The 23,116-nt window shown below is 32.4% G+C and overlaps 1 protein-coding gene across 1 annotated transcript; it reads left to right on the top strand.

Moving 5' to 3' along the window:
* The first annotated feature begins 11,051 nt into the window (after positions 1-11,051).
* LOC109806421 (isoliquiritigenin 2'-O-methyltransferase) lies at positions 11,052-12,757 on the top strand. The gene is made up of 4 exons (XM_020368814.3): positions 11,052-11,481; positions 11,705-12,018; positions 12,137-12,201; positions 12,335-12,757. Exons 1-4 carry the CDS (start codon positions 11,090-11,092, stop codon positions 12,629-12,631), a joined length of 1,068 nt encoding a protein of 355 aa, XP_020224403.2. The 5' UTR covers positions 11,052-11,089; the 3' UTR covers positions 12,632-12,757.
* The last annotated feature ends 10,359 nt before the right edge of the window (positions 12,758-23,116 follow it).

Genomic DNA, 23,116 nt, shown 5'->3' with positions numbered 1-23,116 from the left:
AAGACTACTAATGGGTCAAGCTCCATTCCTAGATACATTTCCTACTAGGCATTTGTTTCAGAGCTAGTTTCAATGGTTATTTTCCAATACCCAATGGACTCTATATCAAGCAAAGGAGGATCAATCCAAAGCAAGCATTAAGAATAGAAACATAACACAACAATGAATGAAACAACATATATATATATATATCATCAAAAACGTAAAGATTACATAAGAGTATCGTTGGTTACATCTAACCCCACAAAATAATGGGTAGAACCGCTCAAAACAATAAGGGTGAAACAAAAATAGAGATGGAAGAGATATGGAAGAACCGAAGGAAAGACCCACACATGAACGGTCCCAAGCACCGGGAATCCCTTCCTCAGCTCCTAGGAGCCGCCCAATGTGTAAATGAGGGAAAAATCCTCGAAGTCTTGCTCAAGACACGCCCGGTGCAATTACTTTTAAGTCGGGCGCGATGTCTTCTAGAGAGTTTAGGTTGCTCTTTGTCTCAAGCACGCCTGGTGCATCTCTCTTGCGCCCGGCGTAGTTCTGAATAACAGAGAGTGTGCTTCTCTATTTTGCTCATGCCCGGCACGGGTAGTCTTGCGCTCGGCGCAGGTACTCTTCTCCTGCTCCTTAGCTCCTTTAAGTTCCAAGCCAATGGGTCTTCAACCTTCAACTCTTCACTCAATACCTGCACAAAAAAAGAGGTGTATCAGGGTATTGTTAGATGAGATTGGGTTAGCTACATCTGCACAAAAATTGAATCAAAAAGAGAATAATTATCTTGCAAGAGTGCTTTGAATGAGTGGAATTGTTCAATAAGTCTTATCTAAAAAGAAGTATAATTGAGACTTAACATAGACATTTTAACTAGGGTTAGTTAGCTTAAGTACAAGATAGCTAACCATGGTTATACTTAACCATGGTTAGTATAGCTTGCACCAAAAGCCAACTAAACTCTATATATTGTAATTTTTACCCATTTTGTAGGAACTTTTAAGCATATATTTGAGTTTGGTTGATACTTCTCTCAATTTCTCTCTCTTAAAAGCTTAAATTCTCTCTTTGACTTACTTCCAATTCTCTTATCCTCTTTTTAAGAGTGTGGTGAGATTTGAATTTGTTTATCTTCTTCCTTGAAGTGGCACCACTTGAAGAGAGTTCTTCACCATTGGGTCTAGAGGTTTCCTCTATCATTAGAGAACTTGAAGAAGCTTAGGAAGTGTAAAAAATGCAAAGTATTAGAAAGAATCTTAAATGAGAAAATTCATCAATCAAGTCTCTCCTTGAGGTTTCTATCAGATCTCTTTCGAGCAAGTTGACTAGTCTTCAAACTCTAGTATGCAACTAAATATCAACCTTATGTAACTAGGTTTAATGGTTTAGAGTCAACATGTCCTCGACAAAAGAATTTATAATATTTTTGGTACACAGATAAATATGATATTTGAGTCTATAAATTATATTTAAAATTTATATAAGTAAATATATTTTAAACATATAAATTATGTCAAATTTAAAATAACTAACCTATGTTACAATACAATATTATTTTTAATTATTTTTGCCTTCTTTATCTTTGTCATTGGATACAGACTATTTAGTTATAGAATGTGATGGATGTGATTAGGATGGGGAGCCATCTTAAAGAAAAAGAAGAATAAATATAAAAATATTTCTAAAGAACAAATTTGTAGATATGCTTCAAAAAAATACCATACAAAACCTCAAGTTTATTCTACTTCCATAGATTATGAGGTAAACGCTGTTATAAATGGTTTAAAAGATTTTGAACTAGTTTTGATAAATAAAAGTAAAATTATAATAAAAAAAATGATTGTGAAGTAATAGTTGCTTATGGTAATTCTTAGATAAATTCTGACAAAAAACCCCATAAAAGGTGGTTGTTATTTCAAGATCATGTTTACCATAATGGGCTAAAAATGAATTTTGAACATATAAAAGGGAATAAAAACATTGTTGCTAATATCTTATCTCATTTTGTAGGAATGATAAACATATTGAAACCCTCCAAGGTTTCGTATCCAAATGTGAAGCAAAGGATGAAATTCAATAATCAAGAATAAACAATTTTAACAAATAAGTTTCACTACCCTGATAGAGGAACTACAAATGATAAATTCAATTGTATAATTGATAATATTTGGAACATTCCCAAATGTTCAGAAAATAATAAACAATATGTCTGTTCAATAAAAAGAGGGATCATTTGTGCCGTATACAATTTCAGCATAGTAGATAATCAAGGAGTTCCACTTTTGACAAAAGCCTCATCTTCAGGTAAAGGTTATACATATTTTGTCCTGCTATCCAGACCATACAAAAGGATATATACAAACTTCATTGACTTGTGCACTACCAAGGAAGGATTACAAAATCCCAGATACAAAGGTTTTTATTCTAAGGAAGAAGTTGAAAAAGCCCTTGAGCTAGACACCATTGAGACTAAAAAAATAAAAAAGGCCCTTAATCTAGACTCAAAATAAGTGTTATCAGAACTAGCCCAAGAAAAACCCAGTCCCAAAGTTTCCAAGAGGTTGTAAGACAAAATCCACCTTCACCAAATGATTTAAATCTCAAAAACTTTTTGCTGATACAAAAATTCCTCATGAAGGTTCATAAAGATCCTTCAATTGTAGTAGGTATGTATGTAGCTGTCCAAAGATATTTCAACCAAAGATTTGAATGCTTGGAGGAGTCTTAATTATGCAAACAAATATTTGATGGAAAATGTCCTTGCAAGGTCAAGTTCTTATTCAGAAAAGCAAAACTTGACCTAGAAATTTCAGGCTGTAGCTTTCGAAGATATGGCCACAAATACAAAGACATTGTTGGATTATGGATGTCTACACTCTGTCTTGATTCGCCCAACAGAAAGATTTGATGGATTCAACCCCTCCATAAATGAAGCCATTAATACAATACAAGCTATTTTTATATGTCACAGAACCATAAAAATAATAACTTGCCCTAGCAGTTTCACACAAAACCAGTACCTGACTCATTTTATGAAATTTTTGAATGGTGGACACAAAGATTATCCTCGCAAGTTGTATAATGATGGATATGAACTTTGGGATGTCCAAGGTAATATCCATTATCAATACAGCTTGTATAGGGCCCAAGTCATGGGATATTAATGGTTTTTCTCTAAATTTGATGAAGCAGAGTGATGGAATCATGCCAAGGCCAAGAAGACCAAAAGGTGATACATTGAAGGACCCAAGAGGAATGGGTTAGTCTTGAAGACCACAGAAGGATTGAGCCTACTTTTGGGTTAGTGGGCCTTAGCTCATCTAACTAAAAGCCCAATACCTCTCATATGATTATATATATATAGTAGTCCATATTATAGGTATCATATTTTTTTAACCTTGTATTTTGGGCACCTAGATTACAGTTTCTAGCCTAGTAGCCGATTTTGGCCTATTAGTGGGTTTCATGGGCTTTGGGCTTTTCATGGCCAATATTTGTCTTGTTTTGCTTGTCTTTTTATTTTAGACATGATTGTATAAGAATTTTAGACCTTGTATTCATAGGTCTCTTAGTATAAGAGTTTTTAGGTTAAAGGGTTTAACTTGAAGATAAATGTAATTTAGAGTGCATTTACATCTAATTTCAATCATGCCTTCCATGCATGACCAAATTAGATGCAAATGCAACCCAAATTACATTTATAACTTCATATTCGGGTGAGTTCGATGTGAATGAGAGAGCCAAGGCTCCAAATTTGAAGTTCAAATTCAAATTTGGACATTATTTGATGAATCTATTTTGTCTTGAAAAATTTGGTTCATAAAATCAACTTGCTTTATTCCTTGAACCAATCCGTGTGTGCTTCTTGGATTCTTGTGCCTTGTGCTTTTTCATTTATTTGAGTCTTCTTAATGTTAAGTCAGATGAAGCAACTCCTAGTAAGGTTTTGAATGATGCAAATATAATGCATATTTTTATTCCTAACAAGTGTGTTAGTGTTTCAGATAAAGACATGAGTACAGGCATATTGAAAGAAATACATCAAAGAAAGACACCCACAAATGCAGACACAAAGGAAATAAAGAACAGAGCACGAGCAACCAAGATGAAGGGCAAAAGCTGACAAGACGTCAGATGAAGAGATTAAACGATCAAACAAAATCAAGCCCAGCATAAGAAGAAAAATAATGAAGCCTTAGATGATACGAGACCATGAACGATGGACAAAACTAAGTCAAAGCATCCTAGACAGAGTCAAGAGCCTGTACAACTGACCAGAAGAAAATTTAAATACACGGACAAAAACCAAGAAGATTGGATTGCGTCTGAAGTCACAACAAGAAGAACTGCCTAGCATCTACACTCTCAGGAGAACACATGAAGTCATCAAAATAGAAGAAGAGAGAAGAGAAAAATGGAATAGCGCTTATCCAAAAATCAAAGTTGGATGTGTCAGAGCAAGTACACCTACCAGTCAGCAAAGGACAACGCCTCTGTAGATACAATACCAGGAAAGTACAAAGATATCTAGGTCATGATTAATGAGAGACATAGAAGCAAACAAACGGTACAAAAGACTTCGTGAAATTTAGATTCAACAAGCAAACATTAAATGCAAGATTCCACGAAGCCTGTGCAAACTAAACAAGAAAATCAGAAAATGGCTGATCAAGCATCAAGACTAGGTCGGATCAAAAATAGAAGAACAGTCAACAAACACTAGATGAAGCCTACTACAAGATGAAACCTTGGAGTATCAGATGATGAGCCAGAACAGGACTAAAGGAGAAGTCAATGCATCAATACTCAGACAAAGTTCAAAGTTCTAAATTTCACATTGACTAATCTAATCAGAGAAAATCAGACGAAAAATGTGTCTAAGGTCAAAGAGAAATCAAACATGAAAGAAGAAGGACAGCACAGACGGAAAGATACTCTGGACAAATACAAGCCTGTCCGTCTGTAATACTGACCAAACCATAGAAGCCGTCAAAGCTTCAAGTCAAAAACTCAGATGAAGAACAAGACGTGAGACACATGAGACTAATAGACACAGACAGAGACTGCCATGCCAACACTTAAAGAATCAAGTCTCAAAGGACTACTAAGGCATTGTCTATAATCACATAAGTACTCTCAAAATAATAACGTGATCAAAGGAAGATATATAAGAAAAAGAAGAAGGAAAGCACGCAAAAATAAAAAAAGTTATTGTCAATAAAATAAGTTAAAAAATTAAGCCAAAAGGGATATTTCTTTTAGTAACTATTTTTGGTCTCCTTGAAAGACTATAATATTCTTTTACTATTAAAAAATTAAAAAAATAATAATTGTTTTAGTAACTACCATTCTTTTTTAATAACTACCCACTTTTTTTATATATATCAATTAACTACATTTATTTATTAATCTCAATTTTTTAATTTTTTAAAATAAAATATAGAAATATGGAGTGCCTTTATCATATCTATATTTATATTATTAATAAAGGAGATTGTTTATTTGGTGGAAGACTCTATGTTCAGTAAAAAAAATTATTAAAATCTTCATACCTATGTATTGAGAGTGAATAGTAAAAAGTTTTAAATATAAAATTAGTTTTTATCCTAAAAGTCACCTTAACCCTAAAATAATAAATATTTTAAATTAAAAAATTCATATCAATAAAATTTATGGTGATTTGAATGTTGAGATGACCTATTTTAACAACAAAATATAGATGGTCATAAAGTGAAAATTTTAATAACTCATATTCATATCAAAATTTAATGCTCTAATCAATGAATTAAAGGTTCTTAATATATAGATTAAATATGCATAATTTTTAAAAATTTGAAAAATATTTGATGTTTCATTTTGTTAATTAATTAAAATCAATGTATAAAATGCTTTTATAATTATCCATTAGTTTTAATTAATAAAACAAAGTATCAAAAACTTAAATTACAACACAAACTTAATTATAATTTTTGATAATTTATTTAAAAATTATTAAATTAATTTAGAAATATATATTATAAATATGGATTGAAATAAATAAGAAATTTAAAAAAAAAATTCATATACTCTAATTAAGAAAACTCTAAAAAATATAATAGTAAAAAAGAAACTTTAAAAAAAAATTGCGCAGAATAGCTATTGGTATTAATTATGTAGGATTGCATATAAATATTTTTTATCATAAATAAATATCTTGTTCTTACCAAAAACGAAAATGGGATTTATAATCACCAACAATATTATCATTACTTTTAACAATATCTTATTTTTTTTGTTTTATTTAGCACGATCGAATATTATTTGGTCGATAAGTTTAAATAATATTTAGTGACCGAATACAATCCAGTCATTATGGGTGGGTTGCTTTCTGTTTATTAGCTACTGAAATTTAATCGGTCGCTAAAAAATCAAAATTTCTTATTTAGCAACCAAATTAAATTTAGTCACAACTTTTTGGCAATTTAGTAGAAAATTGGTTGTTCATTCCGTCGCAAACTACGTCTTTATGAAATACAATCAAATAGCGATGGATATAACGACTGATTTGCTAGCAATGACTTATTTCGGTCGCTAAATCTGTCACTGATTGAGTAATAATAATCGGTCGCTATATTAGTCGCAATATAGAGACTGGTATACACAAAGGAAACTCACGTAGTGAGAAATACCAAGCTGAAGCTCTACGAAGAAGATTTTTATAGCAAACCTTATAGATAATTCTTTGTAGACTACGTGTACTTAATTTGCATACACTACAAGAAAAATGCAAATTTTTTACGACATAATCTGTTGGTAAATAGGAATATCCGTAAGAAATTTTTTATTTTCGAAGGATGCAAATCCATTGAAAAAAGGGGCGTCAGAAAAAAAAATCCTTCGTAAATAATTTAATTCGTCAAAAATTTTCACGGATGTATCTGCAAAAAATTATCTATTAGAAATTACCAATGAATACATCCGTCGAAAATTATCGACAGATAATTCTGTTAGAAATTGTTTGAAAATCTTTATATGACTCCTAGTCCGATAGATAAATCCGTTGGAAAATTTTCAACGTGTTTTATCCTTACTTGCACAATTTCTAGTAAACTTCCCAGAAAGGTCACCCAACCCTATATTACTCCAAGTCAAGCACGCTTAAGTGTGAAGTTCTGATGAGATAAGCTATAGAAAAACATATGCATATTATCAGTATAGGTAGTACAAATTAATTTATTTAAGTCATCTTCAACTATACAATCTCATACTTATACTATCTTTGGATCCCTCTCATTTTGGTGAGTCAGGACCGTTATAAAAATATAATAATTATATTACCAATAATAATAATTATATTATATTTAATTAATCTTTATTTATATATATACTTACTTTTATAATTAACAATCTACTTATTTATATTTAAAATTAATATTATGATAAAATTTAAATTATTTATTATAAATTTAAAAGTTTAAATAAAAATTTATACATTTTAAAATGAGATGGGTTATAATAACACTAGTGTAACTTTTACTAAGTATTACACTGCTCAATAACTTTATATTAAATGTAAATTTTGTAAATCCAACCGTTAAATGGAAAATTCATATCACTTTATATGTTTATATCAAATTTTGTTAAAATTGAACAACAACTTGAAGGTAATCAAAGTGTTCATATTTTAGTATATTTTGAAATGTATATATTACGTCAATTTTGTTTTACAAGAATGAAGTATCAAATCATCTTGAATTAATATAAATTTTTTTATATATGATCTAAGAGTAAAAATCTTTTAATCTAATGGTTAAATTTATAAAATTCACATTTAATATAAAGTTATTGAGCGATGTAGTACTTAGTAAAAGTTACACCAGTGTTATTATAACCCTTCTCTTTTAAAATATTATTTTTGTAAATTAAATTTTAACATTTTATATAAATTATTAATTAACTTAATATATTTATTCATCTTAAATCTAAGATATAAAATTCAAAAAATGTATTTATCCTTGTTTTATTTTCTAATTATATATCAACCATTAATAAAATACTAATTTAAAATCTTATCTAATTATATCATAATATTTTTATATCAAATTTAAAATTAGATATTAGATATACAAAAATATCAAGATCATATAGTAAATTGTCAACAGTTTTAGTTAAATAATCTAAAATAATTCATTTCTCAACTATATTGTTTGTAAATAATTTATTCCAAAACTAATCAATTTTCTCTATACTAATTATTAGTAAAATTTAATAACTTTTAATTTAATAATTGGATCGATGAAATTTAACATACACCATGAGTTATTAAGCAGAGTAACTTTACTAAAAGCTACTTTGTGAGTCATTTGATTCTTTTTCTTCCTCCTCCTCCTCTCTCTCTCTCTCTATATATATATATATATTTAAAATTTTATTGATGATCTTTTTTAATATATGATTGTCAATTTTTGTCAAAAATTCTTATATTTTTGACAAATATAAATTTGTTGAAAATATTCCATCAGTAATATAACTTTTGCTACGATTTTTTTCCATCAGAAATATAATTTTTTTCACAGATTTATATCTGTCAAAAATTACTGATGGATATATTTGTCGGAAATATAATTTTTTTGACAGATTTGTATCCGTCGAAAATTTGCATTTTTCTTGTAGTGATAGCATTACATCTAGAAAAGAAAAGGCTATATTTTTGTAACTCTTACCAATTATATTTGTAAGGGTTGAGCCTGGAGAGGCTTGTGTAAAGAATACTTAGTATTTGAGCCTGGAGAGACTTGTTGAAAGAATACTTGGATTTGAGCCTGTAGAGGCTTGTTGAAAGAATACTTGGGTTTGAGCCAGAAGTGACTTGTGAAATAATACTTGGGTTTGAGTCAGAAGTGACTTGTGAAAAAATATTTCGATTTGAGCCCGGAGAGGCTTGTTAAAAGAATACATGGTTTGAGCTAGAAATGGCTTGTGAAAGAATACGTGTATCTTGTTCAAGATAGTGGAATTCAATCTGGTTAGATTAAGAATTAGACATAGTCTTTAGGTTGGAGATGAACCAATATAAAATACTTGTGCCACATCGTCTATTTCATTACAACATTTCATCTGATCAAGTTTCAACATTTCATTTGGTTACTACATCACTATAAAAGTGAGAGATTTTTATATACACTATTCAACCCCCTTCTAGTGTATATCTTTTTCTCCAACACTTACGTTTCTAAGTACTTTCTTTCACGCTTCATGCTCTAAAGAATTGGGAGAAATGGAGACTAGTGAAGTTCACTCAGATATTTGCGTTCTGTTCATCGAGGTAACAGGGAGAGAGTAGTCTTGCTCTAAGCGTGAGATAGTTGTTAGGTAGTAAAATTGACCTCCAAGCTTATCTTTATTATATGTGTGTGAAAGAGGGAAATCTCAATTATGATTTGTGGTGATTTGTTGCTAAGAATTGAATAATAAAGGAGTAAAAGTTTTTATGCTTATTAATAGCACAATTCGCTTAAAGTCAATATAAAGTTAATGTCATTAATTACATCCCTAAATTTAATAAATATTGTTAATAAATTTATGAATAAATTTGCAAGGAACTTAGTATGAGATATCCTACACAACTCATCAACATATTTTTTTTTAAAAGTAGTAAAAGAATTAACTTTTGAGGTCAGCATAGAAGTTGTAGATAATTATCTTATCTTCACTACAAAAATGTTTTGTTTTAGAGTTAGCCAAAAGCCGACTCTAAATAATAAAAACCAAAATAATATTGTCGGTCATTTGTCAGCTTTTGGCTGACGCTAAATAAATCGACACAATTGTTTTTGTGACGGCTAAGCCGCCGGTAACAATTTTATTTATTTTAATTTTTTATTGTTGGTTAAGCTGACACTACGTCGACACAAAATTTATTTTATTTTTTTCTTCATCTTCTTTTTCCAACTTATCATTTATTCATTCGTAATTTTAGCATTATCGAGACTCGATCTTGGAACCTTAACGTGTTAAGGGAACTTGATAACCAACTGCACCATCATACATTATGCGTATATAAGATTCAAAAAATTATCTTTATCTCTCTCAAAGCACGTATACTGTCGAAAAAATCAACATTATTCTTTAGAAATAGTGTCGACTTTTCTAACACTAAATTTAAATTGAGTTTAGTATCAGAAAATTCGATGTTATATTTAAAGATTAGCGTCGATTTTTCCGACACTAAACTCAATTTAAATTTAGTGTTGAAAAAGCCGACACTACATCTTAAAATAGGGTCGGATTTTTCGATAATATTTACGTCAGCTATTAGCCAACGCTTATTTTCTACAGCTATTTCGTTGTATTCTTGTAGTGCTTCCTAACAAAATTATGAACAACTTGATAGCAAATATATATAGCTCTAAATATTTTGTTTGGACCACATGAGATTTTTAATTGGCATTAGAGTCATTAAGTTTATTAAATGCTGATAAATTTTTTTACAATTCATAAAAAAACATTTGAATTTTAAAAGGCCAAAAAGTTTATGAGGTTTTTAATCGGCATTAGAGTCTTTAAGTTTATTAAATGCTGATAATTTTTTTTACAATTCATAAAAAACATTTGAATTTTAAAAGGCCAAAAAGTTTATGAGGTTTTTAATCGGCATTAGAGTCTTTAAGTTTATTAAATGCTGATAAATTTTTTTACAATTCATAAAAAACATTTGAATTTTAAAAGGCCAAAAAGTTCTAAAAACATAGGTTCAAACTACGTAGTCTTGAGCAGAATTTTTATTTTTCTTTTTGCAAACTATTATACCTTTTATAATATTATAGATACATATATAGATAAGATAATGAGAAGAAAAGAGAAAATGTATCTCCATTTTCTTGAAATTTTTTATACATGTTAATAACGCAATTTACATAAAGTAAATATGAAGTTGATCTCATTAATTGCATCTTTAAATTTATTAAATATTAATAAATTTGCAAGTAACTTAATATTACACGTAACACAACCCATCGTAAACAGTAACCACTAATAATTAAGCTTATTATTGTAGAATTTTACCTATATAAACAAGACTAGTGAAACACATGGTAGCAATCAAAAATAAAAGGAAACAACAATGGGTTCTAATTATGGAGAGGAAAACAATGCATGGATCTCTGCAATGAATCATTTGCTTGGAACAGTATATTCTGCGGTATTGAAAGTTGCCCTTGAACTCAACTTGTTTGAGATCATAGCAAAGGCATCAGCAGTTGGTGTCTCAGCATCTGATGTTGCTTCAGAACTTCCAACACAACACCCAGAATTGCCTCGCAGGCTTGACCGCATATTGTGTCTATTAGCGAGTAACTCTCTTCTTATTTGTTCCACTCGTACAAATGAAGATGGTCACGTTGAAAGGCTTTACCAGCTATCCCCTGTTGGTAAATACTTCGTCAAAGATGAAATTAACGGTTCTTTGGCTTTCCTAGCAACTTTCTTCCAGCACCGAGTAAGCGTAGATGTCTTGTAAGTAACACAATTGCATAATATTTTCTCTCTTTTTTAGTAAATAAATAAATATTCCTTTTTCATTTTCTCAATGAATTGTTCTCTCAAATTAGAGCTTGTTTGGTTCTCAAGATCACCTTTCGTTAATATTTATTAATAAAGTTACACCTATAAACTCATATCTCTTCTATGATAATAGGGTATTATTTGATTTTGATGACGTTGTTGTGTTTTATGTTAGCCTTGATTTTAAGGAGATACTTCTGGACTTTGACAAGGGATTATTCGAGAAAGTTCACGGAGTGCCTTTTTTTGAACACATACAGTTAAATCCGACTTTGAATAATGTTTTTCATAAGGCAATGTCTGATCTATGTATAATTGAGATGAACAAGATACTTGAAACATATGAAGGATTTGAAGAAATATCGTTGCTAGTTGATGTGGGTGGTGGCATTGGCCAAAATTTGAATATGATAATCTCTAAGTATCCTTCTATAAATGGTATTAACTTTGATCTACCCCATGTCATACAAAATGCTCCAATTTATTCAGGTATATTTATTGTGTATGAATTTTGTCTAGCTAGTTGGCTATGTTTTAAGTAACTTTAATGCATATATTATTTTTTATTTACTTTGCTAATGAGTGAAATATATCAAATTCTGTGAAGGGATAAAGCACCTAGAAGGAGACATGTTTAAAAGTGTTCCTAAAGGTGATGCTATAATATTGAAGGTTAGTGATCTAAACTCTATCTTTACCCACTTATCTATGAGGTCATGTATAATATTAATAATGATCAAATATATCTAGTACTATGAAGTTGTGTTACATAAGTTATTGACACGTGGTTGCTTAATCATTGCAGAACGTATTGCACAGTTGGTCGGATGAAAAATGTATAAAACTTTTGAGTAATTGCTACGAAGCTTTGCTACAAAATGGGAAGGTAATCGTCATAGAGGTCATAGTTCCTGAACCAATTCACTCTACCGATTTAGATAAAATGGTAACTGGCTTTGACAACGTGATGATGTTGCTGCATGGGGGGACCGAAAGAACGGAGAAACAATTTGAGAATTTATGCAAACACTCAGGATTTTCTCATTTTCAAGTAGCTACTCGTGTTTTCTCTACTCTGGCAGTGATTGAGTTTCGTAAGTGAATAATAGTAAGTTTAGGATCATAAACCTTGATTGACTGTATTACTGATGATGCAGTCACCATGCACTTATTAATATTTGTGCAAATAAATGTTATGGAATAAATGGTCCAGTTATAATTATAAAAACTTTCTATATCACTCTTTGGTTGAAATGTGTGATTTGCAACTTGTGTTGATTGTGGTGGTGAATTTCATTATTATTTCCCGGGAGATTAGGCGGTGTTGGAAGCAATGTATGTGTATTAACTCACATGTTTTGAGGTATCTCATGTTTTTTAGAGGGTAACACTAGTGCAAAATAGGGCTTCTACGACACCTAATATACGTCGGAAACTGGTAACCCCGACGTTGTAAAAACGCGGTGGCAGTTTCGTAAATATTGGGAGACTAATTTACGTCGGACATAGGGGAGTCCGACGTAAATTAGTTCATCTACGTCGCATGCCACACTGTCCGACGTAAATTTACGTTGGATCACCCATGCTTCGACGTAAATTTACGTCGGACCACCACCACCAACGTAAATGTTCCACAAAAATGCCACAAAGTCCCTGTTTTTCATTCCCGCGCGTCCCACTTACAAAAATATTACTTCTTCTCTCTTATTCTCTAAGTCTCGAAGTAGCTTTGTTTCCACATTGGACGTTTCTAAGTGTCTAATAGTTTGCACATTACACGTTTGAGGCTAGTTTCTTCTCTACGCAATTTTTTTTGTTATTTTCTGCTATTTGTTCATCTGGAACGGCCCATTCTGCAAGGAGAACACGGGCCGTCTACAAGGAGAATGGGCCGTTCTCCTTGCAGAACGGGCCATTCTGCAAGCAGTACGGGTCGTTCTGCTTAAATGTTTGGTTTTGTAAATTGTTGATCTGGAACGACCCGTTCTGATTTCATTATGGGCTATTCCAGATGTATTAAAGATTGACTTTTTTAGGCATTGACCTTTAGTTTACCATCATATTAGTAGAAATATTTATGGATTTTATCCGAAATTACTATCGATTTTTTAGGTTTGTAGTTTAGGTTAGAAAAATTATGAATAACTGAGTCAATAGTTAATTTGTGTTAATATATAGATAATGAATCGAAGTTGGATGAATGCAAGTCGCATTAGTCAAGAGTACAGAAATGGAGTTGAAGAGTTCTTAGAATTTGCAAGAGAAAATGGAAAACTCATCAAAGGGGCATATTATTGTCCATGTGTTCGTTGTTTGAATCAGATACGTCAAGAAGTTGGAGAAATACGTGATCACCTGTTTATATATGGTATTGTGAAGAGTTATACAGTATGGACATGGCACGGAGAAATATTAGACATTCCAACAGTGTCAACAACTGAAAATTTTGAAGGGATGGACGATAACTTAGAAGAGATGATACGTGATGTTGGTGAAGAAAATTTTGAAAGAGCACATGTGTATGATACCTTAAAGTCTGATTTTGAGCAACCATTGTACCCAGGATGCAGTATGTTTACAAGATTATCAGCAACTTTAAGATTGTTTAGTTTAAAAGCAAGAAATGGCTGGACTGATAAAAGCTTCACAGAAATGGTTGGAGTTATTGAAGGAGATGCTTCCAGAAGATAACACGTTACCTAATCGCAACTATGAGGCAAAAAAGATATTATGTCCAATGGGTTTGGAGTATAAGAAGATACACACGTGCCCTAATGATTGCATATTGTATATAAATGATTTTGCTACACTGAAAGTGTGTCCCACATGTGGATTGTTGCGGTTCAAAAAGAAAACTGATGGAAGTAGTGGTGAGGAAGAAATAGAGGGTCCCCCTGCTAAGGTCTTATGGTATTTGCCAATAATACCTAGGTTTAAAAGATTGTTTGTCATTAAAGAGGATGCAAAAAACCTCACATGGCATGAAAATGGTAGAAAATGTGATAATTTTCTTCGACATCCAGCTGATTCTCCACAATGGAAGAGGATTGATGAAACATTTCTAGAATTTGGTGCAGAGTCAAGAAACTTGAGAATTGGTCTAGCTACAGATGACATGAATCCTTATGGGAACTTAAGTAGTAAACACAGTTCATGGCCAGTTTTGTTGGTCATTTACAATTTGCCTCCTTGGATATACATGAAGAGAAAATATATTATGTTGTCTATGATGATATCAGGTCCCCGACAACCAGGAAATGACATAGATGTGTATTTTAGTCCATTGATTGATGACTTGAAAATGTTGTGGGACACAGGAGTGGAGGTCTTTGATGCATATCGTGAAGAAAAATTTACCATGCGTGCAATGTTATTTTGCACAATAAATGATTTTCCAGCATATGGTAACTTGAGTGGGTATAGTGTGAAGGGTCATTATGCATGTCCTATATGTGAAGAAAACACAAGTTATACTCAATTGAAACATGGGCAAAAGACTGCGTACACTAGACATCGTAAGTTTCTTGTTCGTAGCATCCATACCGTAGATTGAAGAAAGCATTCAATGGATGTCAGGAGGATGAAATTTCCTCGACACTGCGCAATGGTGAAGAAGTATATCAACGGGTGAAGAACATTAACATTGTTTGGAAAGACGCAAAAGAAGTCAACTGAGAGAAATATCTGGAAGAAACGATCAATATTCTTTAATCTTCCTTACTGGTGCAAGCTAGATGTTAGACACTGCATAGATGTGATGCATGTGGAGAAAAATGTTTGTGATAGTGTAATTGGGACATTGCTAAACATCAAAGGAAAGACTAAAGATGGAGTGAAAGCACGACAAGATTTGGTGGACATGGGTATACGTTCTGAGTTACATCCTCAGTCTATTAGAAGACGCACTTACTTGCCTCCAGCTTGTCATACTCTATCAAAGAAAAAAAAAGCTTTTGTGAGTGCTTAAGCAGTGTGAAAGTTCCACAAGGTTACTCCTCAAATGTTAAGAGTCTGGTGTCTATGCAAGATTTGAAGTTGATTGGTTTAAAGTCTCACGATTGTCATGTGTTAATGCAACAACCTTTACCTGTGGCTATTCGTAACATTTTACCATCTTCTGTTAGAGTTGCTATTACTCGATTGTGTTTATTCTTCAATGCCATTTGCAACAAAGTAATTGACCCTGTAAAGTTAGATGAGTTAGAAAATGAAGCAATCACAATCTTGTGTCAATTGGAAATGTATTTTCCACCTTCATTTTTTGATATCATGGTGCATTTGATAGTTCATTTGGTTAGGGAGATTCGATTGTGTGGCCCGGTTTATCTTAGATGGATGTACCCTATTGAGAGATACATGAAGATCTTAAAAGGATATGTCAAGAATCAATACCGCCCAGAAGTCTCTATTGTGGAGAGGTACATTGTAGAAGAAGCCATTGAGTTTTGTTCAGAGTACATGTCGAAATCAAAACCAATAGGAATTCCCAAGACTCGACATGATGGGAAACAATTTGGTAAGGGTACTCGAAGTTTAAAGATTAGAACTGTGAGTCGAACAGAAGTTGACCAAGCACATTTGTACATATTGAACAACACTGATGAAGTAATTCCTTACATATCTGAACACATAGATGAAATCAAGATAGCACACCCCTAGATGAATGAGAAATGGGTATTGAATGAACATAACAAGAGTTTCTTAGCTTGGTTTAAGAAAAAGGTTTATGGTGAGGTTAATGCTTCTGATACACTTTTGAGACTCGCGCGTGGGCCTAACAACGATGTCATTACATTTGGTGGGTATGACATTAACAAATATTGTTTCTATACAAAAACAGAAGATGACAAAAGTAGAGTACAAAATAGTGGGGTTACAATTCAGGTTGAGGTTGTGCACTTTGCTAGTTCAAAAGATAAAAATCTCATTACAGCATACATGAGTTATTTCGGAGTCATACAAGACATATGGGAAATTGATTATGTTACGTTTAGAGTGCCTGTGTTCAAGTGTAAATGGGTTGATGGCAATACGGGTGTGCGGACAGATGATTTAAGATTTACTTTGGTTGATTTGAATAAGGTCGGTTATAAGGATGAACTTTTTATTATGGCATATCAAGCAAGACAAGTTTTTTATGTCAGGGATCCATGTAATGAGAAATGGTCAGTGGTCCTCAAAGGAAGAACCATGCATGGAACTCACGAAGATGAGTCTCTAGATATGCATGAGACACCGTCTTTCTCAAGCAGATCATTTGGTCCTATTGCGGACAATGAAGTGGACGAAATACATGCTATTCGAAGTGATCATGATGAAGGAATATGGGAAAACATTCCAACTTAATAGGTTTATGTTTGTGTATTTTGTTTTTTTATTAGTTATTTTGTTGTTATATTGTTATTATCTTTTTTATTTTATTTGTCTATTCAGTTAATTCATTGTTTTAATAATGAGAGTTTAATTTTTTCAGGATTATGGAGGATTCTGGGTCTGGCAGTGGAAGGAGGGAAGGTAGATCTGTCACCCGATTGTCTGGGTTGACAGCTGGACGCATTGCGAAAGAGAGGACACCGGTTGAGGTGGATCCTCGTTCTGGCAAGGCATCAGGCCCAAATGCTGCCAAGTTTAAGAGTTATTTGGGAGTCCTAGCTCAACGACATGTTTCTATTATCATTCCATCATGGGATGACGTTCAGGAGGTTGACAAGAACCTCATGTGGCAGGATATTCAGGTATATACTTTCACATCCCTTCAATATTATATAACTTAAATACATTATTTATTATTTGTTGTTATTTTCATAGCAAAATTTTGACATCCCCAACACTGAGGTCATGAGGAGGAAGATGTTATCTGCCCTTGCCACCAGGTGGAGAGACTTCAAGACTTTCTTGACACGGGAGTATGTATTTGGAGAGCGACAAAATGAGACTCCCTGTCTAAAGTACCAGATCACTGATGAGGAGTGGATGCAATTTCGTGCCACTCGATTGGACCCTTCGTGGCAAGTTAGTTATTGATAACTCTTACATTGACACAAATACTTAAGGTATATTTTAATTAATCTCATTTTCTTTTTTGTATTAATGCAGGCTAAAAGAATAGCTGCCCAAGAATGACAGGCCAAGAATGATGCACCCCATCTATTGTCAAGAGGGGGATATATGAAAGAAAAAAAAAAGGAAATGAAGAAGGCTAGGGCAGAGGCAGCAGGGGTGAGTTTGCTGACCGTGTGGAGTCACCTCCCCGCCATGAGATGTGGATAGCAGCCTGGACAAAATCAGATGGGCAAATGACTTCTGAGTCTACAAGGGTCGTTGCTGATAAAATAGTAAGTAAATATATAGAAACTAAGACTCTTCATTTCAACTCATTTAATTCATAAGTGTAGTTTAGGGTATACTTATTGTTAATATGTTGCAGGAGGGTTTAGTTGAGCAGAGCACCCAGGGCTCATTTGTTTCCCATGGTCGGGATGATATCCTCACAACGGCCATAGGAAGGCTAGAGCATGCAGGCCGTGTGCGTGGTGTTGGTGGTTCTTGGAGCCACCGGGATTTCTTTGGTGCACGATCATCGAGGAGCACTGTTGACTCTTGCAGTCAAGAGGCTATGCAGAGAATGGAGATGCAGTTTGAAGAGAAATTAAAAAATATTCGAGAAGAGTTTGAACAGAAGTTTGAACTTTTGGCTCGTTCTCAGCAACAGATTGCAGTTGCTCATGATGGTGTTTGAGTCAGCACTAAAGGGAGTTGTGCTGTTCCAGATCCCTCACCGGAACAAACTCACACTGATGTACCAAAGCAGTGTGAGTTATATGTTGAGGATGAGCCCCCATGGTTAGTGGCTATTGGCCGAGTATTTGAGGGTGGCTCAACCATCCATGGTGTCCCTCTACAGCCAGACTGGACACGGATTGTGGTTGACCAAGTTCAAGATGCTGCTGCTCCAGTGCCTTTGCCCAATACAGAGGTTCAACTAGTGGGGCAGGCAACCGACACATTCTTAGCTTGGCCAAAACGTTTGGTCATGCCGCTTTCAGCACGGGCAAAGGTAATTATATTATTTCTCTTTTATATTCTTATAATTCTATTATTGTTTAACTAATTTTGATTATTTTTTTAGGATTTTATCAATCGTGGTAAGGAGGTCATGAGAGAACCTCATGTTGATGATGCTAATATCGCAGAAGTTGAGGATGATCCCATATCTAAGCTTCTAATCATATTACCACGATTAAAGAAGAAGGCAATTCAATTGGAGTGGGACATTAGAGTTTTTGGAGTTGATAGCTCTGATGTTCCACTATACATATCTCTGCCTGATGCATTAGAGATTGTTAGGGGAAACTCCATGTTAAATATTTCTATCATACAGTTGTGGGCCATGTAAGTCATATTTTCTTTTATGAGTCTAAATTTACAATAATTACATTTAACTTATAATAATTATTTGTGTTAGGTACATGGACAAATTGAGTGTGGATCAAGCACAAGCACAAGTATATGGATTTATTGAGCCTCAATCCATCCAAAAATCAGGAAACACTCAGGTCCAGATCCAGCAATATATGCAAACATGGATGAGTGACTCACAAAGAGATATATACATGGCTCCATACATTGACGGGTTAGTTTTTTAATTGGTTTTTTAATCATGGTAATTTTATACCTAATTTTTTTGTCATACAATGTAGGTCCCATTGGCAGTTAATGGTAATCATTCCTAAGGAATACACCGTGGTGTGGTTTTGTTTACTACATCGAAAACCAAGCCACGAAATTAAATGCCAATTACAAGGGTAACTAAATTTTTTCATTATGTTTTAAAACTGTAATTATATATATTAGCTAACATCTATTTTTATTTCAATTAATTAGAATCGTGTATGGAGCTAATATTTTAAGTGGAAGAGCCATATCATCAAAGTCATTGCATTTCATATACCCCAAGGTTAGCAAATTAATTCATACAGTCAATAATATTTAAATTTATTGACTTTGGAAATAATAGTTATTTGTTTCTCATTTTAGTGTAATAAGCAACAAGACTCGTTTGAATGTGGCTATTACATCATGTATTGGATGAGAGCCATAGTTTCTGCTGGTATTATTGATTCTTGGGCGCAGGTAATTCATATCAAAATTTATTTAAGTATGTTTACCTTTACGATAATTAACATTGCATATTATTGACACTTAAATTAATGTTTCAGGTCTTTCAAGCTCCATCTCCATTGCCCGAAGATGAGATCATCAAGATAAGAGAACAATGGACAACTTTTTTTCTTCAAAGTATATTATAGTTAGATTTTTAATTAAGTTTAGCTAGTTAGATATTATGTTTCTAGTTTGATAGCATTGACAAACATATGTTTTATAGCTTTTTTTTGGATAATAGGATTTACATTGTCATAATTTGTGCTTTTTAACATTTATATATTATTTTCTTTGTCATTTAATTTTGAAATATAATTTAAATTTCTATTATGGACTGCCTGGTTTAGATTTTATACTGTGGACTATATATATATGCAGGTTAACTTTGGGTATATGAAAAAATAGCAAACGTTTTAAAAAAAAAAGCCATTAATTTACGTCGGACATAGTCTGGTCCGACGTAAATTAATGGCTATTTTTTGCCCTTTTGAAGCCCTTTTTACATCGTCAGGTAAAGAGAATTGACGTAAATTTACGTCGTCTCTTAAAGGTGACGTAAATTTACGTCTCCTGTATTAACGTCGGTGACTTTCCCGACGTAAAAGGCTTAAAAAGTCCGACGTGAAGGACCCTATCTGCACTAGTGTATAATAAGTATGGAGACAAGTAGGACATGTTAGTTAATTATGAGTTGCATCATCACGTTAATTTTCACCTATGGGATTTCTTGCCTCCTTTTGTTTGGGAAGCTTTCTTTTGTAATCTTTATATATGGTTTACCAAGATACTATTTCATGGCTAAATTCTATTTTATTTCCTGAGTTTTGGTTTATTCTTCCATGTTTAGTTGTCTCTCTTTTTTCTTATCTATTTAATAATTTTGGGTGCTGTTGGTGTAAAAAAAATATTTTTGGGTGTTTGATAGGTTTTAAGAATTGAGTTTAACCCCTCACACAAACATACACAACAATGGGATTAGGGGCCAATTCCATTATCCAACAAATAACCCACACCTTAGAGTAAGGTTTTCACTCTTCCTTTACCTTGATGGTTGCCAAACTCCATATGTAGATCTCTGAGATCATCTTTGGTTCTCCCTCTTCAATGATAGGCAAAAAGATGAAAACCCTCAAAAGAATAACTTTCATTGTGAAACGTTTTTTCTCCAACTCTAGATATCTTTTTGACGATTCAACCATTGAAAACATAGAATAATGTTCTACAAATTAGTTATCCAAAATTCAGCTTGATCAAATAGTGAACAAAACTTTGGTTGGAATTATAAAATCGCTACATAGTAGATATGCGAATTGAACAATCAATTTCCTATATTCTTTTTTCTCTTGTGTTTTGTTGTTGTTCTCTCTCAATGACAAGTCATTCTCTCCTCTTTAAACCACAAATATACATGTTAATTATGAGAGGTAACCCTAGACTACTACTCTATAAATAGAGAACACGAAACCCTGACCCTCGCATAATCTATCGATAAAAGTTTGTTAATTCATTGTTGGTTACTTCCCTTTTGAAATTCAAATAATTGCTTATTATAATTAACTAGAAAATATTCTTTTTATCACTAATGTGTTTTTTTTTATCAAAAGAATCCCAATTAGTTAATTCAAAATCTTATATATAAATACATAAGGTAATATTTTTTCAAATAAATAATTTTGAAATATTTATTTTCATTCACATACATAAGATAATATCTATTCAAATAATATAATTTTGAAATTCTTATTTTTCTTATCTTAAAACATTCTTATCTATAAAAATTCTCAATCAATCAAAACCATAATATACAATCAAAATATGTAAAAACAAATATAATCTATTTATATCTCTAATAATTAATATAATAAATAATTTCACAAATATTCCTTTTATTAATAAAAACACTCATAATTATTTAAAAATATATTTAATGCAATTATAAAATATATTTAATTAATTAAAATATTTTTTTAATAATTTTAGAAAATTTAGGATGTTACACTAGTTCCTCTTCATGTCACTTCTGCTACCGTTCACTTTTGTCATGTCACTATTGTAGCTCTCTCTACAATTTTTCCTACATGCGAGTGTTATCTAGTGTCTCTTGATTTTGGCTCAATGATATGCTTGTTCTCGCCATCTACTTGTCAATAAAGACAATATGAATAATTTTTCTATGGCTCCACGATGGACACCAAATGTACTTGTTGGAAAAAGTACTTGTTTAAAGTCCTTGGAAATCTTCAATTTTTTGGATTGGTGATTGTACTTGCAAAAGGGACTCTAATGCCAAAGTCAACGATAATCATAGTGTATATGTGTAATCTCAAGAATCAGTGTACCTTTTGAAGGTGAAATGCAAGTGTATGTATAGGAGAAAAGGTGTTATCATTAATTGATGTGACATTTAAGTGCATTCAAGATCTTTTATTATCATGTAACAGTTAAATGTTAGCATTTGCTAAACTGAACCACAAAGCTAGAGTCCTCAGGTTGTCAAGGACTATGCAAATTGGGAGTGATCTTGATGGAAACCTACTCCCCAAGGATCCCTTTGGAAGAAATAAGACCAATAAGGGTAAAGAATGATAAAGTTGGTTTGAAGAATTGTAGGGTACTTACCCTTATTTTGTAGAGTACCTTACATTTGAAGGCTTATCCTACTTCAAAGGACTCCTATTGTTGTTATACATTTTCTTTACTTGTAATTCATTTTAGTAGTAATTGTATTAGGATATTTTTGATCTTGTATTTTAGGTCAAGTAGTGTAGGTAATTTTATCCTTGTACTACTTGAGGGTGTAATTAGTAGATTAGGGGAGGTTTAAATAGTAAAGTCTTGTTAGACTTATTTGGGCTTGGATGACCCTAACCTTTTTTATGGCCCATAGATTTGGACGTCCATTTGCTCATGCAAGTGGTTTGGATGTCCAAATCATGTCAAGCTTGCCATCTAAGCTACAAATTAAGTCACATGGCTTTGATAGTGACATCTCAACAAACTTGTTAAAAGTAATAATTAGTCTAGTAGTTGTAATGATTAGGTTAGGTAGTTGACATTAACTTAAGCTAACTTAGGTTATTATTAAACTAGGATTAGCCTAGCTTGCTCTATAAGCTTCTAAAAACTAACTAAGCTTGTAGACATTTTAACTAGGATTAGTTAGCTTAAGTACAAGATAGCTAACCATGGTTATACTTAACCATGGTTAGTCTAACTTGCACCATAAGCCAACTAAACTCTATATATTGTAATTTTTACCCATTTTGTAGGAACTTTTAAGCATATATTTGAGTTTGGTTGATACTTCTCTCAATTTCTCTCTCTTAAAAGCTTAAATTCTCTCTTTGACTTGCTTCTAATTCTCTTATCCTCTTCCTAAGAGTGTGGTGAGATTTGAATTGGTTTATCTTCTTCCTTGAAGTGG

The sequence above is a fragment of the Cajanus cajan genome, chromosome 10 (assembly GCF_000230855.2).
Source record: "Cajanus cajan strain Asha chromosome 10, NIPB_CcT2T_4, whole genome shotgun sequence".
In the NCBI taxonomy this organism is placed as follows: Eukaryota; Viridiplantae; Streptophyta; class Magnoliopsida; order Fabales; family Fabaceae; genus Cajanus; species Cajanus cajan.
The sequence above is the reverse complement of the archived record's forward strand: the minus strand, read 5'-3'. Positions and strand labels throughout refer to the sequence as shown.

Excerpts from the sequence above, each read along its gene's own strand:
- LOC109806421 (XM_020368814.3), top strand. The coding sequence starts at position 11,090 with ATGGGTTCTAATTATGGAGAGGAAAACAATGCATGGATCTCTGCAATG. Across the intron at positions 11,482-11,704 it reads CGAGTAAGCGTAGATGTCTT|CCTTGATTTTAAGGAGATAC; the intron begins GTAAGTAACACA and ends GTTTTATGTTAG. Across the intron at positions 12,019-12,136 it reads AAATGCTCCAATTTATTCAG|GGATAAAGCACCTAGAAGGA; the intron begins GTATATTTATTG and ends AATTCTGTGAAG.